At 37.2% G+C, this 23,482-nt stretch overlaps 1 protein-coding gene across 1 annotated transcript in view; it reads right to left on the bottom strand.

The window, feature by feature from the left end:
• Nucleotides 1-557: 557 nt before the first annotated feature.
• The window catches only part of SLC30A5 (solute carrier family 30 member 5), a 37,507-nt gene continuing 14,582 nt past the window's right edge, over nt 558-23,482 (bottom strand). Inside the window, exons 5-16 of the mRNA XM_012462227.2 lie at nt 23,267-23,354; nt 19,230-19,317; nt 17,976-18,052; nt 17,095-17,265; nt 16,327-16,615; nt 15,924-16,132; nt 15,165-15,322; nt 13,653-13,782; nt 10,032-10,233; nt 7,617-7,843; nt 3,138-3,266; nt 558-1,163 (exon numbers count right to left, since the gene is read on the bottom strand). Coding sequence (XP_012317650.2) covers nt 993-1,163; nt 3,138-3,266; nt 7,617-7,843; nt 10,032-10,233; nt 13,653-13,782; nt 15,165-15,322; nt 15,924-16,132; nt 16,327-16,615; nt 17,095-17,265; nt 17,976-18,052; nt 19,230-19,317; nt 23,267-23,354 — 1,939 coding nt within the window. The 3' untranslated portion in view covers nt 558-992. The remainder of the gene's footprint in view (nt 1,164-3,137; nt 3,267-7,616; nt 7,844-10,031; nt 10,234-13,652; nt 13,783-15,164; nt 15,323-15,923; nt 16,133-16,326; nt 16,616-17,094; nt 17,266-17,975; nt 18,053-19,229; nt 19,318-23,266; nt 23,355-23,482) is intronic.

Here is a 23,482-nt window from a genome sequence, read left to right as displayed (position 1 = left end):
GTTTATGGACAAGTTTTACTTACTAAACTTTGAAATAATTGCCTATTCTTTGATATTTCTTATATATCTATGTGTTCCAGAAATTAGAAGTTATTTCCATGGGCAAATAATTCAACTGTGAGTTGACAATTATTTAGAATTCTCTTAAGTAGCTGTTTCACAACATTATGGAGCTAAGAAAAGATGAAAGTTTACCACTGCTTGGATACCAGTCTGATAAGCAGCTTGAAATGCCAAATGTATAGCCAGAAATGAAATATTCTACCTTAACATAAGTGAATGAATAACATGGACACAACTTAGTATAGTCATTTACCCTAATAAATTAATTATTCATTTGCAAATATTACCAAAAATAAAAAAAAAATTTATTTTAGAGAGTGGTTTTTGTAATACATCAAAAAACTGTGATGTTATACACTTCCCTATTCTCACTGCTTATCTCGTATCAGTGGTTGAAGTTTCTCTCAAATATTTTAGTTTACATTTAAAGTGGCAATACAGATATTACTTAATGGACTTAAGTTATAATTAGAAACCAGTTTTATATACAGAAAATCCATAAATATAGAACTTTTATTCCTATTTTATCCTTAGGCTATGCAAAAAATGGACTAAAAATTTTTCATTTGGGTCTTTGTAATAAACATGTAAATATATATTTACAATGGAGATGCTTTTTGATAGAAAGTAAACAGAAGTAATTTTGGTTTTCACCAGAATCCATCATACCTATTTTTGAAGATGATGTGATACATCATGTTTACTCAAAATCTGATTCCTTTTATACACATAATTCAAATAATTACTCCACTTGTACCATTAATGCTTCATTCTATATTTAAATTTCCTTTAAGAAAGATTTCTTGATCAGTAGTAGGGAACTCTGTTTCTGTACAGTTATGTGTAATTTTTATCCTTCTGGCAGTATTACAAATACTGAGTCATTTAATCTTGATTGTTCATACTCCAGGGGCAATTCTTGAGTTATCTCACATGATGTAAGTACCATCTTTGCAGTATTTCATGGACTCCATTTGTTTTGTCATAGCCAGAACATCATGAAATCCAGTACTTAGGCCAGACATATGTTGAAAGTATGCCTCCTTTTCCACTTGAATTGTTAAATTGTTTACTCCAGCATCTTTAAGTATTCCTGTAACCTGTTATAAAAATCCAGACATTGTGAAGCATTTAGTACACGTCTTAATATGTTGTACATAGTTGATATGGGTTGAGTATCTTTAATCTGAAAATATGAAATCTGAAATGCCCTAAAATCTGAAACTTTTTGAGTGCCAAGATGATGCTAAAAGGAAATGCATATTGGAGTATTTTGGATTTGGATGTTCAGATTAGGGATGTTCAACTGGTATGTGTAATGTGAGTATTAAAAAAAAAAAATACAAGATCGAAAACATTTCTGATTCTAAGCATTTTGGATGAGAAATATTAAACCTGTATCACATTTTTTTTTTTTTTTTGAGACGGAGTCTTGCTCTATCAAACCAGGCTGGAGTGCAGTGGCACAATCTTGGCTCACTGCAACCTCCGCCTCCTGGGTTCAAGCGATTCTTCCGCCTCAGCCTCCTGAGTAGCTGGGACCACAGGTACGTGCCACTACGCCCGGCTAATTTTTTTTTGTATTTTTAGTAGAGATGGGGTTTCACCGTGTTAGCCAGGATGGTCTTGATCTCTTGACCTCATGATCCGCCCGCCTCGGCCTCCCTACCGAGGGCCTCCCGCCCGCCTCGGTAATCCCAAAGTGCTGGGATTACAGGCGGGAGCCACTGCGCCTGGCCTGTATCACATTTTTAAAATAGTTACAGGCCGGGTGAAGTGGCCCAAGGAGGCTAAGGTAGGAGGATCGCTTGAGCCCAGGAGTTTGAGACCAGCCTGGGCAATATAGTGAGATCCTGTCTCTATAATGAATGAGTAAACAAACAAACAAACAGTTACAGTAGTCCAAGATAAATCTTCAAAGTAATGTTTATCATTTAGTTAGTTAAAATGTCAGACTTTTTTTTTTTTTTTTTTTGAGACAGAGCCTTGCTCTGTCATCCAGGCTGGAGTGCAGTGGTGCGATCTCGGCTCGCTGCAACCTCCGCTTCCCGGGTTCAAGTGATTCTCCTGCCTCAGCCACCCAAGTAGCTGGGATTACAGGTGTGTGCCACCACACCCAGCTAATTTTGTATTTTTAGTAGAGATGGGGTTTCACCACATTGGTCAGGCTGGTCTCGAACTCCCGACTTCAGGTGATCTGCCTGCCGTGGCCTCCCAAAGTGCTGGGATTATAGGCATGAGCCACAGTGCCCGGCAAATGTTAGACTCTTTTAGGTCAGTAAATTACTGATTTGACATTCACAGTAGAAAAGGAAAACAGCCATTGTTTCCAATTTGGCACATCCAGAATAGGGCTTTAGTAACTGTTCTGATATCTATCTCCAAACATAGCATATACCCTGCCAAATTGATTATTAGTAATTTAGGAATATATAAATAATAACTTATTTTTTGATAATCTACTGTGAACCAAGATGAACCAAATTCATAAATGAATTTTTTTTACATTAACTTAAGCTTATCCTCTAAACACAAAACTTCATTTATTTTAGCAATTTTTAGATATAAAACAAATCTAGATGTGAAAAGTAAGTTATATTACCCTTAGAGAGTTGGAAGATTAGGCCAGGCATGGTGTCTCACCTGTAAACCCAGCACTTTGGGAGGCTGAGGCGGGGGGATCACCTGAGTTCAGGAGTTTGAGACTAGCCTGATCAACATGGCGAAATCCTGTCTCTACTAAAAACAAACAAACAAACAAAAACCACACCGGTGTGATGACAGGTGCCTATAATCCCAGCTACTTGGGAGGGTGAGGCAGGGAGAACTGCTTGAACCTGGGAGGTAGAGGTTACAGTGAGCCGAGATCACACCACTGCACTCCAGCCTGGGCAACAGAGTGATAATCTGTCTCAAAAACAAACAAACAAACAAACAAACAAACAAAAATAAGAGCTGGAAGACTGATAGTTTTGAATAATAAATGACTACTGAGCCACATAACTTATGATGTGTACAATTTTTGTGTATGAATTACCTCAACTGAAATTACTTTAAAAACAAAAGATCATTACCTGTTGTACTATTCTTTGTTCTAGCACATCAGATGTCACCTGTATATGAATGGTTCCTGCCACAATACTAGCAGAATGACGCCAAAAATGAGGGTCTCGATATGATATTAATCCTTCAATTTTCTGTATCTGTCAAATAAAAGAGGTGATATAAATGGTTATACAGGCTACTTTACACAACACAATGGAGATGCTTTCCGATAGAAAGTAAACACACAGTTTCCTTGGCCCAGGATCACTATTAAGCTCATTAAAACAAACAAACAAACAAACAAACAAAAAACCAGCCATAATGAGGAGAAGTCAGAAGCAGGAAGAAAGAGGAGAGGGGAAATAAGCTTAAAGTAAAGGTGCCTAAAATATTCTGATCTAAGGCCTAGGCTATAGATGTGTTGGGGGGAATATCTCACCTAGGAATGCTGCTAATATGGCAGTTCTGAGTAGGAAGGCGAATGGGTGTTACAGGTATCTTTATACCCCAAATGGGCTCTTATCAACAGCAGTACCCTTATTTTCACTGATACAGCACAACTCTGCCTATTCTAACATTTCCTAGACACAATGAACTACAAGGTTTCCTTTATACAGATACATTCATACACACATTATTTGTTATATAGAGATAACACATTCAAAAGATATCCTCAATGTTCAACAACAGAGGACTGGTTAAGTAAATTACTGACTACCCATACAATGTAATACTGCAGTCATTAACAATGTATTAGAATTTAATCAACATGATATTACTAAGTGGGAAGAAAATTTATAAAACACTACAGGGAATTTTTTTGCTATTTTTATTTTCAAAAATTTAATATGGAAAAACAACTTGTAAAAGTGTTTCTTTATATGGCTTTAAAAAAAAAAATATATATATATATATATATATATTTTTTTTTTTTGAGACGGAGTTTCGCTCTTGTTACCCAGGCTGGAGTGCAATGGTGTGATCTCGGCACACTGCAACCTCCGCCTCCTGGGTTCAGGCAATTCTCCTGCCTCAGCCTCCTGAGTAGCTGGATTACAGGCATGCGCCACCACGCCCAGCTAATTTTTTGTATTTTTAGTAGAGACGGGGTTTCACCATGTTGACCAGGATGGTCTCGATCTCTTGACCTCGTGATCCACCCGCCTCGGCCTCCCAAAGTGCTGGGATTACAGGCGTGAGCCACCGCACCCAGCCCTTTATATTTTTTTAAGATGGGGTTTCACCATGTTGGTCAGGCTGGTCTTGAACTCCCAACCTCAGGTGATCCACCCGTCTTGGCGTCCAAAGTGCTTGGATTACAGGCGTGAGCCACCATGCCCGAACTTACATGGCTTTTTATAGAACAGGAAGGAAATAAAAAGTGTTTCTTTCCAGGTGGTAAAATTATCTGATTGTTTTTCTTTTTTGCACTTTTCTATATTTTGAAGTTTTCTGCAATGGACATATATTATTACTGAAATAAAAAATACTTTAGGCCAGGCAAGGTGGCTCATGCCCATAATCCCAGCACTCTGGAAGGCTGAGGCTTGAGCTCAGGATTTCAAGACCAGCCTGGGTAACATGGAGAAACCCCGGCTCTATTTAAAAACAAAACAAAACAAACAAAAACTTAAAAAAACCCCATGATGTACTATTCACTAATTATGAGATGAGAGAACTTTACTAATTTTATTTATAAAAACAATAGGTTAAGATGATAGAGGTTAAATATTCAAGATGACATCTTTTCATCAGCAGATCCCAATTACTTCAATATGATATAGTAAACCACAAGGTAAAAGATAGAGTCTATTTTATATTTGTATATTTCTAGGAATTGCTGGTTTATATTCTCACCTTCATTTTCTACATGACTGCCTGGTTTTTTCCTTTGAGACAGTCTTGCTCTGTCACCCAGGCTGGAGTACAGTGGTGGGATCTTGGCTCACTACAACCTTTGCCTCCTGGGTTCAAGCGATTCTCATGCTTCAGCCACCCGGGTTGCTGGGATTATGGATGTGCGCTACTACATGCAGCTAATTTTTTTTTTTTTTTTTTGAGATGGAGTTTCACTCTTGCTGTCCAGGCTGGAGTGCAATGGTGGGATCTCGGATCACTGCAACCTCCACCTCCCAGGTTCAAGTGATTCTCTTGTCTTAGTCTCTCACACAGCTCTGATTACAGGCACCTGCCACCACACCTGGCTAATTTTTGTATTTTTAGTAGAGATGGGGTTTCACCATGTTGGCCAGGCTGATCTCGAACTTCTTACCTCATGTGATACGCCCGCCTGGGCATCCCAAAGTGTTAGGATTACAGACAAGAGCCACCCCACCCCACCACCCAGCAATTTTTTTTTTTGAGACAGAGTCTCATTTGTTCTGTCACTCATGCTAGAGTGCAGTGGCACCATCTTGGCTCACTGCAACCTCTGCCTCCTGGGTTCAAGCCATTCTCCTGCCTCAGCCTCTTGAGTAGCTGGGATTACAGGCATGCACCACACCTTGCTAATTTTTTGTTTTTTCAGCAGAGATAGGGTTTCACCATGTTAGCCAGGATGGTCTCAATCTCCTGACCTCATGATCTGCCCGCCTTGGCCTCCCAAAGTGCTGGTATTACAGGTGTGAGCCACTGGACCCAACTTTAATTTTTGTATTTTTAGTAGAGATGGGCTTTCACCATGTTGGCTAGGCTGACCTTGAACTCCTGGCCTGAAGTGATCTGCCTGCCTCAGCCTCTGAAAGTGCTGGATTACAGGCACGAGTCACCGTGCCAGGCTAAAACTGTCTTTTTCTTGACTTAAAGGATTTTGGATAGTAAGCCTTTGCCTGTTTATATGTGCTGCAAATATTTTCTCCTAGTCTGCCTTTTGTGTTTTATATTTGTTAGTGAAATCTTCCACCAACTGGCACTGGTCAAATTTGTAAATTTTATCCTCCCTTTTTGGCTTCTGGTTTCAAGTATATTAAAAGACTTTCCCTACCTCTGTGATTATAAAAAATATTTTTTCTGGCCAGGTGTGGTATCTCACACCTGTAATCCCAGCACTTTGGGAGGCCAAGGTGGGTGGATCGCTTGAGGTCAGGAGTTCAAGACCAGCCTGGCCAACATGGCAAAACCCCATCTCTACTAAAATACAAAAATTAGCTGGGCGTGGTATGCCTATAATCTCAGCAATTTGGGAGGCTGAGGCAGGAGAATTGCTTGAACCCAGGAGGTGGAGGTTGCAGTGAGCTGGGATCATGCCACTATACTCCAGCCTGGGCAATAGAGGAAGACTCCATCTCAAAAAACAAACAAAAAATATTTTTCTATTTAGTAGTTTCATAATATTTTTGTCATTTACATATTTAATCCACTGGAAATGTATTTTTATATAATATGATATAGAGATAATAGTTTTTTCCCCCCCACCAAGTAGAGAAGTAATTAACTGAAAGCTTTAGGTCAACCATTTTCTCCTCAGTGATCTAAAATACCATCTTTGTTATATACTGAATTCCATAAATTCCTGGGTCTGTTTCTGGACAACCTATTACTTTTTATTTTTTCTTTTACACTAATATCATAATTCTTCATTTTTTTTTTTTGAGACGGAGTTTCGCTCTTGTTACCCAGGCTGGAGTGCAATGGCGCGATCTTGGCTCACCGCAATCTCCACCTCCTGGGTTCAGGCAATTCTCCTGCCTCAGCCTCCTGAGTAGCTGGATTACAGGCACGCGCCACCACGCCCAGCTAATTTTTTGTATTTTTAGTAGAGACGGGGTTTCACCATGTTGACCAGGATGGTCTCGATCTCTTGACCTCGTGATCCACCCGCCTCGGCCTCCCAAAGTGCTGGGATTACAGGTGTGAGCCACCGCGCCCGGCCAATTCTTCATTTATTTTCATTTTTTATTTCTTCTTTTACAGACAACGTATTATTATCTTTTTTTTTTTTGTGCTGCCCAGGAAACAATCCCAGGTCACAAGAATGGGAACTTATTTTTTTAAAAAGTTGATTTATGTCTTTATTCTTGTGCAAGGACCAAACTGTTAGTTTTGTGACTTAATTCTGTTACTTTAAAATTGCAAAGTAGGATCCCATTAATTAATTCTGTAAGTTTATGTATGTTTTCTTATTTATTCTCAAGCACTAACTCCTCCAAGTAAGTTCCAAATAATTTTGGAACATCAGAAACCATAAACAAAAATATCCAATGAAGGCAACTAAATTGAAATCTAAATAAAATAAAATCAACATAATTATAATAAAGAGTCTTCTCATCCAAGAAAATATCTCTTTCCATCTATTCAGTCACTATTTTATGTCTTTTAAGTAAAACTGTATTTTTCTCATTCATATCTTGCACATTTCTTGTTAGGTCAACTTATTAAATTTTAAATGCTACTATATATTTTTTAGACCTTTTCTTGTTTTATTATTTATTTCGTTGTTTTATTTCCAGCAAAGACTTCAAAAATGTTATTTTCAAGGAAAAAAGTCATAAAGAAATTACATACAGTACCTTTTCTAAAGCAATATGTAGTTCTTTTTCATATTCTGGTGGCAATCTCAGGAGTAGAACCTGGCAGGCATCTTTAATCAGTGGGACAACACTAAGAGATATTAATATAGCAATAAACAGAGAACAGAGGGGGTCAGCGATGAACCATCCAAACTGCTCTATCAGAATTGTGGATACAATCACACCAATACTGCCAAGTGTATCTGCCAAAACATGTAGAAATACACCTACAAATAAAATATATAAGGACATTAAAAATTAAGGCACATCTAATTTAGTTTTTTAATACATTTGACCAATATTACTGGATATCTACTGTGCAACACATACTTTGCTACTGGCTAGTACTTCAAAATGCCTATAATATGTTCACTGCCCTGAAGGAATTCAGAACACAGTTGTAAAAAGATAAGGACATGGGCACTCATGACACAGTGTGGTGAATTTTATGGTGCACTTTGTCTGGAAAGGCTTCCCAAAAATCATGCTTGAGCCAAGTTTTGACATTACCCAAATTACTTACATTAAATAATTTAGCATAATAAGTGATTAGTATTTCCTCCAATTTTTTATAGTGCAATAAAAATTTCCAAAAAAGGAGTAAGAATTTCCTTTTTGTAGTGAAGGTTCATAATAGCACACTCAGTATTTACCTTGCAACTAATCTATTCAGCTGTCACTATGAAAAGGACTCTATAATCATTTAAAAATTGACATTTAAGAACAAATATATTTTCATTTTCTTTTTTTGGATACAGAGCCTCACTGTGTTGCCCAGGCTGGAGTAAAGTGGTGCAATCTCGGCTCACTGCAACCTCTGCCTCCCGGGTTTAAGTGATTCTCATGCCTCAGCCTCCTGAGTAGCTAAGACTACAGGTGCCTATCACCATGCCTGGCTACTTTTTGTATTTTTAGTAGAGATGGGGTTTCGCCATGTTGGATAGACTGGTCTCAAACTCCTGACCTCAGGTAATCTATCCACCTAGGCCTCCCAAAGTGCTGGGATTATAGACGTGAGACACTGTGCCTGGTCTCATTTTCTTTTTAAAAAAATTTCTATGATGTTAGAATTCCTGCTATATTTTTATTTTCATTTTAAATTTTTTCCTCTGTCCTATAGCAAGGATCTAGTTTCATTAAAATTTTTTTTTTTTTTTTTTTTTGAGACGGAGTTTCGCTCATTACCCAGGCTGGAGTGCAATGGCGCGATCTCGGCTCACCGCAACCTCCGCCTCCTGGGTTCAGGCAATTCTCCTGCCTCAGCCTCCTGAGTAGCTGGGATTACAGGCACGCACCACTGTGCCCAGCTAATTTTTTGTATTTTTAGTAGAGACGGGGTTTCACCATGTTGACTGGGATGGTCTCGATCTCTTGACCTCGTGATCCACCCGCCTCGGCCTCCCAAAGTGCTGGGATTACAGGCTTGAGCCACTGCGCCCGGCCTCATTAAAAATTTTTAAATTTTATTGTGGTAAGAACAATTAACAAGAAAATTTTAAGTGTACAGAACATTATCAATGACTCTAGGTACAATGTGATACAGCACATCTCTAGAACTTGTTCGTCTTGCTTAATACTTTATACCTGTTGATTAGTGACCTCCTTTCTCCCTCATCCTAGCTACCATCATTCTACCCTTTGGTTCTATGAATTTCATCCCACGTAAGTGGAATCATGCAATATCTGTCTTTCCATGACTGGCTTATTTCACTTAGCATAATGTCCTCAAAGTTCATCTATGTTGTCATATATTACAGAACTTCACTTTTTTTTTTTTTCAAATTAGGTGCCATGCTAATCTTTGCTGTACTGTCCTAATTTTAGTATATGTGCTGCCAAAACAAGCACTAAAATGTCCCTTTTCATTTTTTATTTTTTTGAGACAGAGTCTCACTCTCTCTTCCAGCCTGGAGTGCATCTTGGCTCACTGCAGCCTCTGCCTCCCAGGTTCAAGTGATTCTCCTGCCTCAGCCTCCGAAGTAGCTGGGATTATAGGTGCCCGCCACCATGCCCGGCTAATTTTTGTATTTTTAGTAGAGACAGGGCTTCGCCATATTGGCCAGGCTGGCCTTGAACTCCTGTCCTCAGGTGGTACACCTGCCTCAGCCTCTCAAAGTGCTGGGATTACAGGTGTGAACCACCGCGTCCCTGGCCAGAATGTCCCTCTTTTTAATAGGATGAATAATATTTCATTTTATGTGTATACAGGTAAGAATATTTTCTATAGCAGATAGCTTCAGACCTTTTAGTCCCAGATTTCTTTTTAAGAATTATATCTATAGGAAGAAAATGAGTATAAAAGAAAAAGAAAAAAAAATCATATCATACCAGAAGCCCCAAACTTAATACAAATAAACACAGAGGGCCGATGTAGGACACAGTTGAAAGGCAGGACAGTATGTTGCAAGGACTCACCCCTCATGTTAGCATTCATGCCTCCGCCTGCAGGTCCGTGGCTGTGACCATGCCCATGGTCACTGTGTCCATGCATATGATGTGAATGGCTGTGATCAGATGAGTGACAGCTTCCTTGAGAAGCTCCATGGGCATGGCTATGAGCATGGCTAAAGGCACAGATACCAATAAGGTTTACTATCAGCCCTCCAACTGAGACTGGCTAGCAAAGGGAGAAAAAAAATCTTTAAATTAGTAATTTAAAAATAAACTTGTTATTTAAAAGTTACTATATAGCTATATATGTTTTTCTGTTTACAGTTTTGAAAGTATTCACAGTAAAACCTTACTAAGTTTCAGTAAATCCAAAATTTTAAAAACATGAATTTTAGAACATTTTAGAAAAAGAAACATTTTAACTTTCAAATATCAAGCAAAATTGGTTAAGTAGAGGGATTTGGACTTACTTCAATTAAGAATGGTATGTACTTGGTTTGTGGTTTATGTATAAATAAATGATGCAATGTTTTGTTTTGTTTATTTAAATAGATGAAAGTACTGTTTACTAGGGCAAGTATACACTGTACCTGAAATCTTGTTTATATTACTAGTTAAATTTGAACAGTTTATATGCTGATGATTATAATTTATTAATGAGTGTATTCCAAATATGGTCTTAATATGTCTTAAATATAGTAAAATTTCCAAAGTAAAACAAGTATATGAAAAAGCAAACATAAAATAGTAATTTCTTATTTATTTAAATTAAAAAAAAATTTTTTTTCTTTGGTAGGACAGGGTCTCACTATGTTGCCCAGACTGTCCTCAAACTCCTGGGCTCAAAATGATCTTTCTGCCTTGGCTTCCAAAAGTGTTGGGATTACAGACATGAGCCACCATGCCTGGCCTCTCATTTTTTTCTTAACAAAGTGAATGAAATTACCTTAATTTAATGGTGCCACAATAACACTCCAAAGAATAAACAAAGTTACTTATCCTTGATTATCTGTTCTTATCTTGAACAGTAGCTTAGGGTGTTATTTAATTTGCCTATGTCTACAATGTAAAGCAATCCATTTGTTTTACAAAAAGAAAATATAAAAGTGAGAAGGAAAAATACTTTTAAATACTTTTCAAAAATAGTAAGAGATTTACTTTAGTAAATGTGTAGGGAGGTTATTTACTTCTTCCTATGATTCAGACCATTTGTCTCCAGATTTTAAAATGTCATTAGGCTTTATAAGCTTGTAAATGGTTAAATACTTTGAATGAAACCAAGTACTGCTTACAGAAACTCCATCATCTCATAAGTATTCCTTCTCCCCTACTGAAAAATACTTCATCATTGTGTATTTTATCAGGAAAATAAAAATGTAGAAGGTGAAAGTCCCCTATAATTCTACCACTGAGGGTTAGTCACTCTTAAAAGGGTGTATTTTCCTTCTATGTACTAACATACATACACATAACACCCTTTACAATCAATAATGTAATCATAATACTATTTCATAAAAATTTTTTTTCTTTCTTTTTTTTAGACGGAGTTTCGCTCTTGTTACCCAGGCTGGAGTGCAATGGCGCAATCTCGGCTTACCGCAACCTCCGCCTCCTGGGTTCAAGCAATTCTTCTGCCTTAGCCTCCTGAGTAGCTGGGACTACAGGCATGCGCCACCATGCCCAGCCAATTTTTGTATTTTTAGTAGAGATGGGGTTTCACCATGTTGACCAGGATGGTCTCGATCTCTTGACCTCGTGATCCACCCGCCTTGGCCTCCCAAAGTGCTGGGATTATAGGCGTGAGCCACTGTGCCTGGCCTATTTCAAAATTTTAAAAAAAATTTTGAGACAGAGTTTTGCTCTGTCTCCCAGGCTGGAAAGCAATGGTATGATCTTGGCTCACTGCGACCTCTGTATCCCAAGTTCAAGCGATTCCCCTGCCTCAGCCTCCCAACTAGCTGGGACTACAGGTGCCCACCACCACGCCTGGCCTACAACTTGTTTTTCATTAGTACATCTGGTAAATATTTTCATGCCAGTATATACAGATATATCTCATTCTTTTCAGTAGCTCCATAGTATTCTATTACATAAATAACAAATTTTATTTAATTACTTTTTTCACTGGTGGACAGTGAATTCTTTCCATTTTCTCACTATTATAAATAAGGGTACAATGAATCATGTACTTTTTTTTTTTTTTTTGAGATAGATTCTCACTCTGTCACCCAGGCTGGAGTGCAGTGGCACAATTTGGGCTCACTGCAGCCTCTGCCTCCTGGTTCAAGTGATTCTCCTGCCTCAGCCTCCCAAGTAGCTGGGATCACAGGTATGCGCAACCATGCCTAGCTAATTTTTGTATTTTTGGTAGAGATGGGGTTTCATCATGTTGACCAAACTGGTCTCAAACTCCTGACCTCAGGTAATCCAACCGCCTTGGCCTCCCAAAGTGCTGGGATTACAGGAATGAGCCACCACATCTGGCCTGAATCAAGTTCTTCTATATATTTGTGTGAATGCTTGTGTATGATAAATATTAAATGTCAAAGGATACAAGCATTTAAAATCCAAAAAAAGTCTATTTTTTCCAAACTGTATTCTAGAAACATTTTACTAATGTATGCTTCTACCAGCAAGCCTCAGAGCCGCTTTTAGTCATTCAACAACTAACAGATTTCCTACTACAAGCTAGAACTTAAGAGTTAACAATAAAAAATTCAGGTCCTGAAGATACTCATATCTTAATTGTGGAAGAATGACAAATTAAACAACTGCAACTCAATGTTTCTAAGAGAAGAATGCACAAAACATAATGAGAATACTGAGAAGGGGAATCCAACAAACTTTAAGGAGAGAAGAGAGGGATTAAAAGAAAGTATTTCAAAAAATCAGCTGGGCATGGTGGACCTGTAGTCCCAGCTACTCGGCAGGCTAAGATAGGAGAATCGCTTGATCCCAGGAGGCAGAGGTTGCAGTGAGCCGAGATCACGCCACTGCATTCCAGCCTGGGTGACAGAGCAAGACTCCATCTCAAAAAAAAAAAAAAAGAATTCCACTACAGGAGATACATAAGCAAAATCTTGACAGAGGTTGAGGGCAGAAGTAAGGAAAGGACATGCCAACTACAAGAAATAGCACATGTAAAGCTATGGTGGTAGAAGGAGAACATTAAAGGTTGCTATAGCTGGCTGGGCACAGTGGCTCATGCCTATAGTCCCAGCAGTTTGGGATGCCAAGGTGGGAGGATTGCTTGAGGTCAGTAGTTTGAGACCAGCCTGGCCAACATGGTGAAACCCTGTCTCTACAAAATATACAAAAATTAGCTGGGCTTGGTGGCACATGCCTGTAATCCTAGCTACTCGGGAGACTGCAGCATAAGAATTGCTTGAGCCTGGGAGGTGGAGGTTGTAGTGAGCCAAGATCATGCCATTGCACTCCAGCCTAGAAAAGAGACTCTGTCTCAAAAAAACAGAATTTCTAAGAGGAAGCAGTATAAATGTAAACAGCAAGATAGGAAGTTATGTTGATATAAGTAAAAAATAAAATAAAACCTTACAGCAATAACTGCAAACAGTTAAACTTTAGGAGAGAAGAAAACTATATAAGTATGACTAGAAATCCAAATAGGAAAATAAAAAGACTTACTGTTAACATGTGAGTGTCTAATTCTGGAGGATCAATCAATCTAGCCACTGACTCCATAAACACAAAAAAAGCTATTACTATTAGAAAAAGTCCATTAATAAATCCAGACAGAATTTCTATTCGGCCATACCTAAAAAACAAAAATAAAAATGACAAATATTTTTAAAGTATAAACTTTATAAATGAGGAACCAAGTCCAAATTTTCAAACTACTAAGTAATTAATATTAGAAAATCAGCAATATTTTAAATATCATATTAGTGCTAGAAGGTCCTACATATATGTGTTTGTTAAAATTTTATATATTCATCAAAATCCTTTACTGTCCCTTTTTTTTTTTTTTTTTTGACAGAGTCTTGCTCTGTTGCCCAGGCTGGAGTGCAGTGGCATGATCTCGGCTCACTGCAACCTCCAACTCCTGGGTTCAAGTGCTTCTCCTGCCTCAGCCTCCTGAGTAGCTGGGACTACAGGTGTGTGCCACCACACCTTGCTAATTTTTTTCATTTTTAGTAGAGACGGGGTTTTACCAAGTTGGGCAGGCTGGTCTCGAACTTCTGACCTCAGCTGATCCGCCCACCTTAGCCTCCCAAAGTGCTGGGATTACAGGTGTGAGCCACCACGCCTGGCCTACTGTCTCTCTTATACAAAGCTTTTCCTAATTTCCTAGCAAGAAGTCATTTATTCCTCCTTTAAACCTTTGATGTGCTCTGTATTTCTGTCATGGCATATAGATTCTGCTCTGTACCAAAATTATTTGTATTTTTGGCTCTTATAAACAGTTGAAAATAAGAGCCAAATTTATTAATTTAGAGTAGGTTTTACACACAAAGAGATTCTAATTATTGAATTATTTGTTTAATGAAAGGATATTTTCATGTATAGCAACTTCAAATTTTGAATACTCTTTTTAACAAAGAAGATGTGAATGACTGTAGATATTCCATTACCTCAAAGAAACACGCTGGACAAAGATCTCAAGATTTTACTTGATGTTTGCTCCCTGGGAGCACATACATATATATGCTTTTTAAAATTTTTTTTTGGAGACAGTTTTGCTCTGTTGCCCAGGTTGGAGTGTGATGGCCCAACTCGGCTCACTGCAACCTCCACCACATAGGTTCCAATGATTCTCCTGCTTTAGCTTCCAAGTAGCTGGGATTACAGGTGCTGGCCACCACACCTGGCTAATTTTTGTATTTTTAGTAGAGATGAGGTTTCACCATGTTGGCCAGGCTGGTCTCGAACTCCTGACCTCAGGTGATCCACCCACCTCAGCCTCCCAAAGTGCTAGGATTACAGGCATGAGCTACCATGCTTGGCCAAGGGAGCATAATCTTGAGTTCACTTCCATTCAGTATTTATCAAATGCCTGGTTCATATCATCCCCTTATTTACTTCACATTTTTTTAAAATGAAGATTTGGAAATTATTTGTATTAAAAGTAATATAATTCTATTTCTTAAGATGAAATTTGCACTTAAGATATATCAGCTCCATAGTCAATGTACCTACCCATAGGAGAAAATCCGAGTGGCTTTCCACCTACTCATCAGGGCAGCAAAAAGACCCATGACCAAAGCAGAGCAGTCAAAGAGCATGTGAAATCCATCTGAGATCAGGCCCAGACTATTGGTCAACACGCCGTAGAATAATTCCACAAAGGTAAAAAGCTAAAAATGTTACAAAAAAAAAAAAAAGGGAGGAGTATGTTGGGAACTATGTTTCAATTAGGAGGATTTTAACCCTAAATTATTCAAACCTACTTGAAGATCTGTTATAATAGTTTAGCTAAATATTTAACTGTTACTTATATTAGAAATCCTATTTCACACAAATTGTAAGAAACTAAAATAAATCCACTTTACAAACTATTTAAAAAGTTACTTCTATGTCTATAAAAAATAATAAACTAGGTTATAAAATGTTAGCAATCAGTGGTTTGTAACACTGATTGCTAATAGTGAGAACCTCTAAGTTATTAGAACTCTTTAGATGCTACTATATTTACTGATTTGAAAGAACATAGTAAATCAATGCTTCTAAAATGCCTCACAAATTGTTTGCTTAAGTGGCTGGACATGGTGGCACATGGCTTAAGGACTGCCTAAGTAGTCTGAAGATGATCCTGTAATCTTGCTATTATACTTAGAAAAATTTAAATTTAGCGCATCTTATTACCAGAAATTTGGGAAGTACTAAACTTATACCAGAACTGTCAAAATTAAAATATTATGCTTTTAGGATATGCCAATTAACATTTAAAAATCTTACCAGATTCAAGCACAAGAAGTAAAAGATCTGCCTAGAGTCACTCTCCTCAAGAATTTGTTTTAGTGATTCCTTAATAAACCTAGGGATCGATTGAGAGCTATGCTGAAAAGCATCACCCATGAAGTTATAAAGAGGTGTTCCTTCAGGTGAATATCCAATCAGGGTACCTTTTTGTCCTCTTTTAGAGGGAGATGATAAAATGTTGGCAGCTACAGAGAGAAAAAAAGAATATTGTTTAAATTTTAGAAGCTTAAGCTACCAAAACCAACACAGTAACTGTCAGCACTAAATGCAACCACTGAAGAATTTCCTGAATTCTTCCAATCCATCTTTTGATGGATTTGACCATCAAAATCCATAAACAGAAATTTGTTAAAACAAGAACAAGGGGGAAAATGCTTACACAAAATGAAGAATATAGCACTCACTACCACTCCTCCAGACAGGACGTGTTCAGTGCTCTCCTGGTGTGCTGCTTTGTTCATAGCCCGAAGCTGGTCTGTTATTGGATGTGTCCAAAAATTTCCAAAAAGGAGAGCACTAATAAAAATGGGAAAGGATCCATAACGAGCGCATTTGGAAACTTCCATTTTGACTGAACAAATGGAATCCACATAGAAATCCAGGATCATGACAAAAAAGATAACCGTGGCAAAAGGCATAATGAGAGAAAACCAAGACTCGACTTTACTCTAGAAATTAAAAAAAAGAATAGTCAAGACTATATATGTATAAAGTTCACATCTTACAAGATGTTTGTTAACCTTTTAATATATAAACATGATTCATAATATGCCAACATATAAAAGCTATAAGATATTGGTACATTTTCTCAGTATTCTCCAAAGTTTTAAAAAACAAAAGCATTATTGTGTAATAGTTCGATAAACACTAGGTTTATCGAATCCTTAAGTCTAGCACATGGTTAACTGCTGTTTCTTCAAATGATTCCTTTGGGCCATGGGTATGTGAGGGATATGTAAATGTAACAGCATTTGATTTGTATTTCTTATAAACAATAAAATTAACTCCAAATTTAAAAAAATTACAAAGAAAAAGCAAAGACAATTTAAGCTTCTTTCAACCTTAAATTAAAATACAATTTATTGAATATAGTAAATTAAAAATTTAATAGCAATTTAATAGCAATAAATTCTTGCTCTTATCTTACCTCAGTTGTCACAGAAAGAACAATGACCCATGGGCACAAGAGAAGTACAGAAACAAGATGAGATAAAGCTTGAAGACGTTTGGCTCCACCGACGTCGATAGAGAGCTTTCTGGAAGCTGTATGAAAACCAACTTTACAACACAAAGCCAGTACTAGCAATAATACTCCACCCTGTGAGTAAAATTAGATTAAGTCTCATTAGAAACACACACAGTCCAATATTCAATCCTTAAATACATGTTTTTTTTTTTTTTCCCCCAGAGATGGGGTCTTGCTCTGTCATCCAGGCTGAAGTACAGTGTCATGATCACAGCTCACTGCAGCCTCAAATTCCTGTGCTCAAGGAGCTCCTTCTGTCTTAGCCTCCCAAGTAGCTGGGACTACTGGCACACACCACCACACCTGGCTAACATAAGATTCAAAGAAATGAAACTAGTATATTTTTCCCATATACTTAATTACTTAACTACTTAAATGGCAGGCAATATTATACATTGCTGATAACTTTTTTTTTTTTTGACACAGTTTCGCTTTTGTTGCCCAAGCAGGAGTGCAATAGCGTGGCTCACCACAACCTCTGCCTCCTGGGTTCAAAAGATTTTTCTGCCTCAGCCTCCTGAGAAGCTGGGATTATAGGCATAGAACACCACGCCCGGCTAATTTTGTAATTTTAGTAGAGACAGGGTTTCTCCATGTTGGTCAGGGTAGTCTTGAACTCCCGACCTCAGGTGATCTGCCTGCCTTGGCCTCCCAAAGTGCTGGGATTACAAGGCTTGTGCCACTGCACCCGACCAATAATTTATTTTAAATGTACTTTTATAGTTATAGTTGCTACAACTTTTCAGAATCTTTTGATCCTGTCAGCAATAAAGAAAACATACCTTGTGATCTGCCACACCTAAGAAGGCAATGGCTGTGTAAAGCATATGAGTTAGAGCACTGTCATGATGTCCTTCAGCTAAGTGAGGTGAAGTAAAGGAAAAAATTCCAAAAAGTCACTCTTTGAAACCCCAAGTTCTCCTGAAATTTTAGTTACATTATTCTGGATTGCATATAGACTAATCTGGAGGCCCCAAATCTAATTACCTTCAATAATGTGTTTCACTTAAAAACAAAACAAAACAATCCAATATTTAATTCCAGGACCTCATTTATAAATTGGAATGTCTGTATTTCTTTTGTTGTCTCCAAAACAGTAACAGTGCTTAAGATAAAGTTGCCAGATTTTAGTAGTTAACCTCTAAAAGACATATTGCATACATACAACAAAGGGACAAGGGCAAGGAATCTCCTTGGACCACTCCTGTCCAGTGGAATTAAGGTTGCTCTTTAAGACTGACATGTAAAATAAGTTCTAAATCTGTCTTCTAAGTCACTGACCACATAAGTCTCAGCAAAGTAAGTGGGAAGCCAAAGAGGGTGGGGTGGGGAATAAAGGTTGTATCACAAGCAATCTGGAGCTTTTCTAAAGTCATACTCTCCTCCCTCATTGTAACAAAGAAAATTATTATTAGTTTACTAATAAGTTTTAGGGCAATGAGTATCAGTAACAGAAGAAAAAAAACTGGTGCTTGGAGTTCTGCTGGTCAGAATGGGAAAAGATGTATGAATAGAAAATAGAAAAAAAGGCATGTTTGTAGAGTAAAATGAGTAGACATATTTGACTGGAAAGTTGGGTTTCTAGAAGAGGAGTTGGGGCTGAGCTAGAGATGATAATTTAGAGCAAGACAGTTAATACTAGGTAAGGGAATTTGAACCTTTTCTTTCAGGCAAGAAGATGCCAAAGGTTTTTCATTTACAAGCATTTAAATTGTTAAATTATAAGGGAGGAAACACATTGATTGAGTGGCAAATCACTTTTTTTTTTTTTTAGTACCAGTACATTCAAAATATTCTTTTAATGTCTTTACATTTCTGAAAATTTAGGGTACTGTAGATGATATTGAGATGCTGTAAAATATTTAACTTAGAATTAGTTTGTTCATCATTTGAATACTGATTTAGAATATCTACATTAATCTATGGAAGTTTCATTCATCATTGATCAGTTTAATTCACTCATCTTTTCTTTTCCCATTGTTCCAGTCTTCTACTTTTCTGCCTTTAAATAACTCTCATCTATTCCAAAAGGATACGGTGTTCAGCCATTTTAGCCATGAGATCATCATTGTCAAAAAGCAATAAACAGATCACAGCAATAATGAAAAAAGCAGCTCCCCTTGTCTGAAAATAAAGAAAATAACATCAAGGATGACTTTTTCAAGGGTTGATTTTTAAGATGGTAACTACATAAATGCTAAAGAAAGACATTTTCTTAAGTAAGCATTTACAAAAATGCATTAAAAAACTGAAAGAACATCTGATATTAAAGCTCTTATATAAGCTTACAGTATTAACAGTAAGACATCAAAGAGCTATAAACTAATGATAATGTCAATTATCTCCTTGCTAACATGGCTAGGCATATTACTATGCACAAATTGTTACTGTTCACAGAATCAATCTTTCTAAACGCTACTTTACTTCTGGTTGAAAAGTCCAAGTAGCTAAAGAAAAATTAGTAAAAACTTATTTTACTCTACAATGTGCAAGAAATAGAGAAAATTCTAGCTACTACTCCTCTAGAGAAAAATAATGCAGAGAGCACATTAAAATCAGCAAAGTCATTTCTAAGATCTAGTAAAGGTATAAAGTACTTACAAAGCTGATAAACTTAAAATTTATGTTCTCACCCCAGGGAAAAGTTTTTTTTTTTTCTTTTTCTAGACAAGTCTCGCTGTCGCCCAGGCTGGAGTACAGTGGCGTGAACAAAGCTCACTGCAGTCACCAACTCCTGGGCTCAAGCAATCCTCTTGCCTCAGCCTACTAAATAGCTGGGACCACAGGCATGTGCCACCCATGCTGGGTCAATTTTTATTTGTAGAGATGGGGTCTAGCCATGTTGTCCAGGCTGAGGAAAAAGGTTTTGATAAAAGAAAATTATAGAGAGGACATAATAGTTTAGTTTATGTAAATATTTCAGAATGGTACGTACAAAAGCCATCTAAATAGCATTACTATATATATATATATATATATATATATTTTTTTTTTTTTTTTTTTTTTTTTTTTTTTTGAGAAGAGTCTCACTCTGTCGCCCAGGCTGGAGTGGAGTAGTGCGATCTTGGCTCACTGCAACCTCTGTCTCCTGGGTTCAAGTGATTATCCTGCCTCAGCCTCCCGAGTAGCTGGGATTACAGGTGCGTGTCACACCTGGCTAATTTTTGTATTTTTAGTAGAGACAGGGTTTCACCATGTTGACCAGGCTGGTCTCAAGCTCCTGACCTCAGATGATCTGCCTGTCTTGGCCTCCCAAAGTGCTAGGATTACAGGCATAAGCCACTGCCCTTGGCTAAATAGCATTACTATACATTCTATATTTACAAATTTATAGGTATAATATGTCTTGTATGATACATATACTTGTAAAATACCTATTATTGGCCTGGTGCGGTGGCTCACACCTGTAATGCCAGCCGAGGCAGGCAGATCATGAGGTCAGGAGTTGGAGACCAGCCTGACCAACATGGTGAAACCCCATCTCTACTTAAAATACAAAAATTAGCTGGGTGTGGTGGTGCAAAGCTGTAATCCTAGCTACTCAGGAGGCTGAGGCAGGAGAATCACTGGAACCTGGGAGGTGGAGGTTGCAGTGAGCCGAGATTGCGCCACTGCACTCCAGCCTGGGTGACAGCAAGACTCTGTCTCAAAACAAAACAAAACAAAAAAAACACCAATTATACATAGATACATAAGTATATTATATATACCTATAATGGAAGTATAATACAATACTTCTATAAAAGTTCAGAATACAAAGTGAGGATATTCTTCTATTTATAATGTGATTACCACTACAATGGATAAATTATCTGTTAGTGTGGTGGGTATTACAACACATAAGAAAAATCATGCAATTTAAAATTTCTTAAATTTACATTGAGTTAAAATATGGCAACATCAACAACAATCAAACACAGAAAACATCGTTTAATCTTTTGTTAACAAAGAAGGCAACTGAGAATTTTGTAGTGCTTCAGTCTCACAATTAAGAAAAAAAAATCATCAAGTCCTGGACTGATGCCCTGATTCATTTCTCACACTAATGAGAGGATATGCAAGATTTATACTCTCATTTCTAGTTACTTAAGCAGGAAAACTTTTTTTATGTTTTCAAGTTATTTTTATTTCTTTTGTGAGTTGTCTTTCCCTGTTTTTTGCTCATTTCCTGCCAAGGATCTTAAGCATTTTTTAAAATGAAATGGGTGATTTATACTTTGAAAGAAATGTAAAACTTATTTGTGGCAATTTTCGTTGTTGTCTTTTGTTTACACACTGATTTCTGTTATACTAAGTTTATAATCATATGAAGCCAAACATAGTGAGTTTTCTCTTTGTGATTTTTTTTCCCACTGCTTTTATGCTCAGAATTGTCTCCATCTACATATTTTATTCTGTGTTTTTACAAATATCTATTTTTGTAAACTCACAAAACTCTTCAATCCACCTGAAATGTATTTTGAAGTGAGGGGAAGGATTAAATAGCGGCCCATGCTATAATACCAATGATTCAGTTTGAAATTACAGGTGGGGGGTATTCTTTTACTCTGCTCTACTTGGCATGTTACTGTGTTCAGTTCATTCATCTCCCTCTATTACTTTGATTGAAAGTCCCTTTCAGAACAGGGACTATTACACCTTATTTGTCTTTATTTCTCCTTTCGTCTGTCTAGGAAAATGCACCGTGCACTGGAAGTATTTAATTCTGTAAAAGAGAAACACTATATAGTCCTAAGAGTTTGGAATTGAAGGTTGGTAACTCATTTGATAAAAGGATAATACCTGAATCACTTAGTATGAATAGGAATGCTTAGGTGGCAAACTGTTGGATAAATAAGTGTTCATCATAATTAAATTTAACAAGTTTTTAATTATTTTCCAAAAATGATTTACAGGGGTTAAGAATGAGCAGTGGGGTTGGGGGAAAGGTGCAAGAGTACAACATGAAAGATATTGTTGTGATGATGCATCAGTTCTCTATCTTGCTTGTAATGATGGTTACACAAATCTATACACATGACAAAATTTCATAGACCTACATGCATACATATACACACACGATCATATGTAAAACTGGTAAAATATGAATAAGGTCTACGGATTACACCAATGTCAAGTTACTGTTTTTTTTTTTTTAAATTTTTGATTTTAATTTTTGTGGGCACATAGTAGGTATATGTGTACATCAGATGTTTTGATATAGACACGCAATGTGTATAATCACATCATGTAAAACGGGGTATCCATCCCCTCAAGCATTTAGCCTTTGTGTTACAAATAATTCAATTATACTCTTTTAGTTATTTTAAATGTACAATCAAATTATTATTACTATAGTCACCCTGTTGTGATGTGAAATACTAGGTCTAATTGCTTGGTTTTGATAGTGTACTTGAGTTGGTTAAGAAGTTACCTTTGGGGGAAACTAAATGAAGGGTTAAGGGTCCTCTCTGTAGTATTTTTGCAACTTCCTAGGAGTCTATAATCATTTCAAAATCATTTTCCACTGTTTTTATGTTCAGAAATTTCTCCATCTACAGATTATTGTATTATGTTTTTACAAATATCTATTTTTGTAAACCTACAGAATTCTTCAAAAACAAAACAAAAAACTTTGTAAGAAAAATATAAAACCAGCAGAAAAAGCCCCTGCATTTTTTTTTTTTTTGAGACTGAGTCTCACTCTATTGCCCAGGCTGGAGTGTAGTGGCATGATCTCGGCTCACTATAACCTCTGCCTCCTGGGTTCAAGCGATTCTCATGCCTCAGCCTCTCGAGTAGCTGGCATTACAGATGCCTGCCACTGTGCCCAGCTAATCTCTGTATTTTTTGTAGAGATGGGGTTTCACCATGTTGGCCAGGCTGGTCTCAAACTCCTGATCTTATGTGATCCACCCACCTCGGCTTCCCAAAGTGCTAGGATTACAGGCTTGAGCCATCATGCTTGGCCTCGCCTCCCTGCATTCTTTTAAATGGTGAAAGATAAGATTTTATTCCTTTGGATAATATTTGACATACATACTTTTCATTTCCAAGTAGAAATGTTAATGGAAATGATAATGGGAAATTCTACCTTTGCCGGTCCTCCTCCAGAACTGGTGAACAAAACACTGAGTAGTGAAATGACAACAATGTCACTGTGTTCAAATAGCAGCAAAGTCCTACAAAAATAAAACATTATCATCTGTGACAAGTATTTTATCTTTATTAAGATGCATGAATTCAACTAGAGTTAGAAGAAGGAAAACATTTCCCCTTGATTTCACAAAACATTATAAGAAAAATAAAC

Source organism: Aotus nancymaae, unplaced genomic scaffold (genome assembly GCF_030222135.1).
Source record: "Aotus nancymaae isolate 86718 unplaced genomic scaffold, 86718_ANA_hifiasm-v0.15.2.pri h1tg000014l, whole genome shotgun sequence".
NCBI lineage: Eukaryota > Metazoa > Chordata > Mammalia > Primates > Aotidae > Aotus > Aotus nancymaae.
Note: the sequence above shows the minus strand (reverse complement) of the source record. Positions and strands in the feature narration are given on the sequence as shown.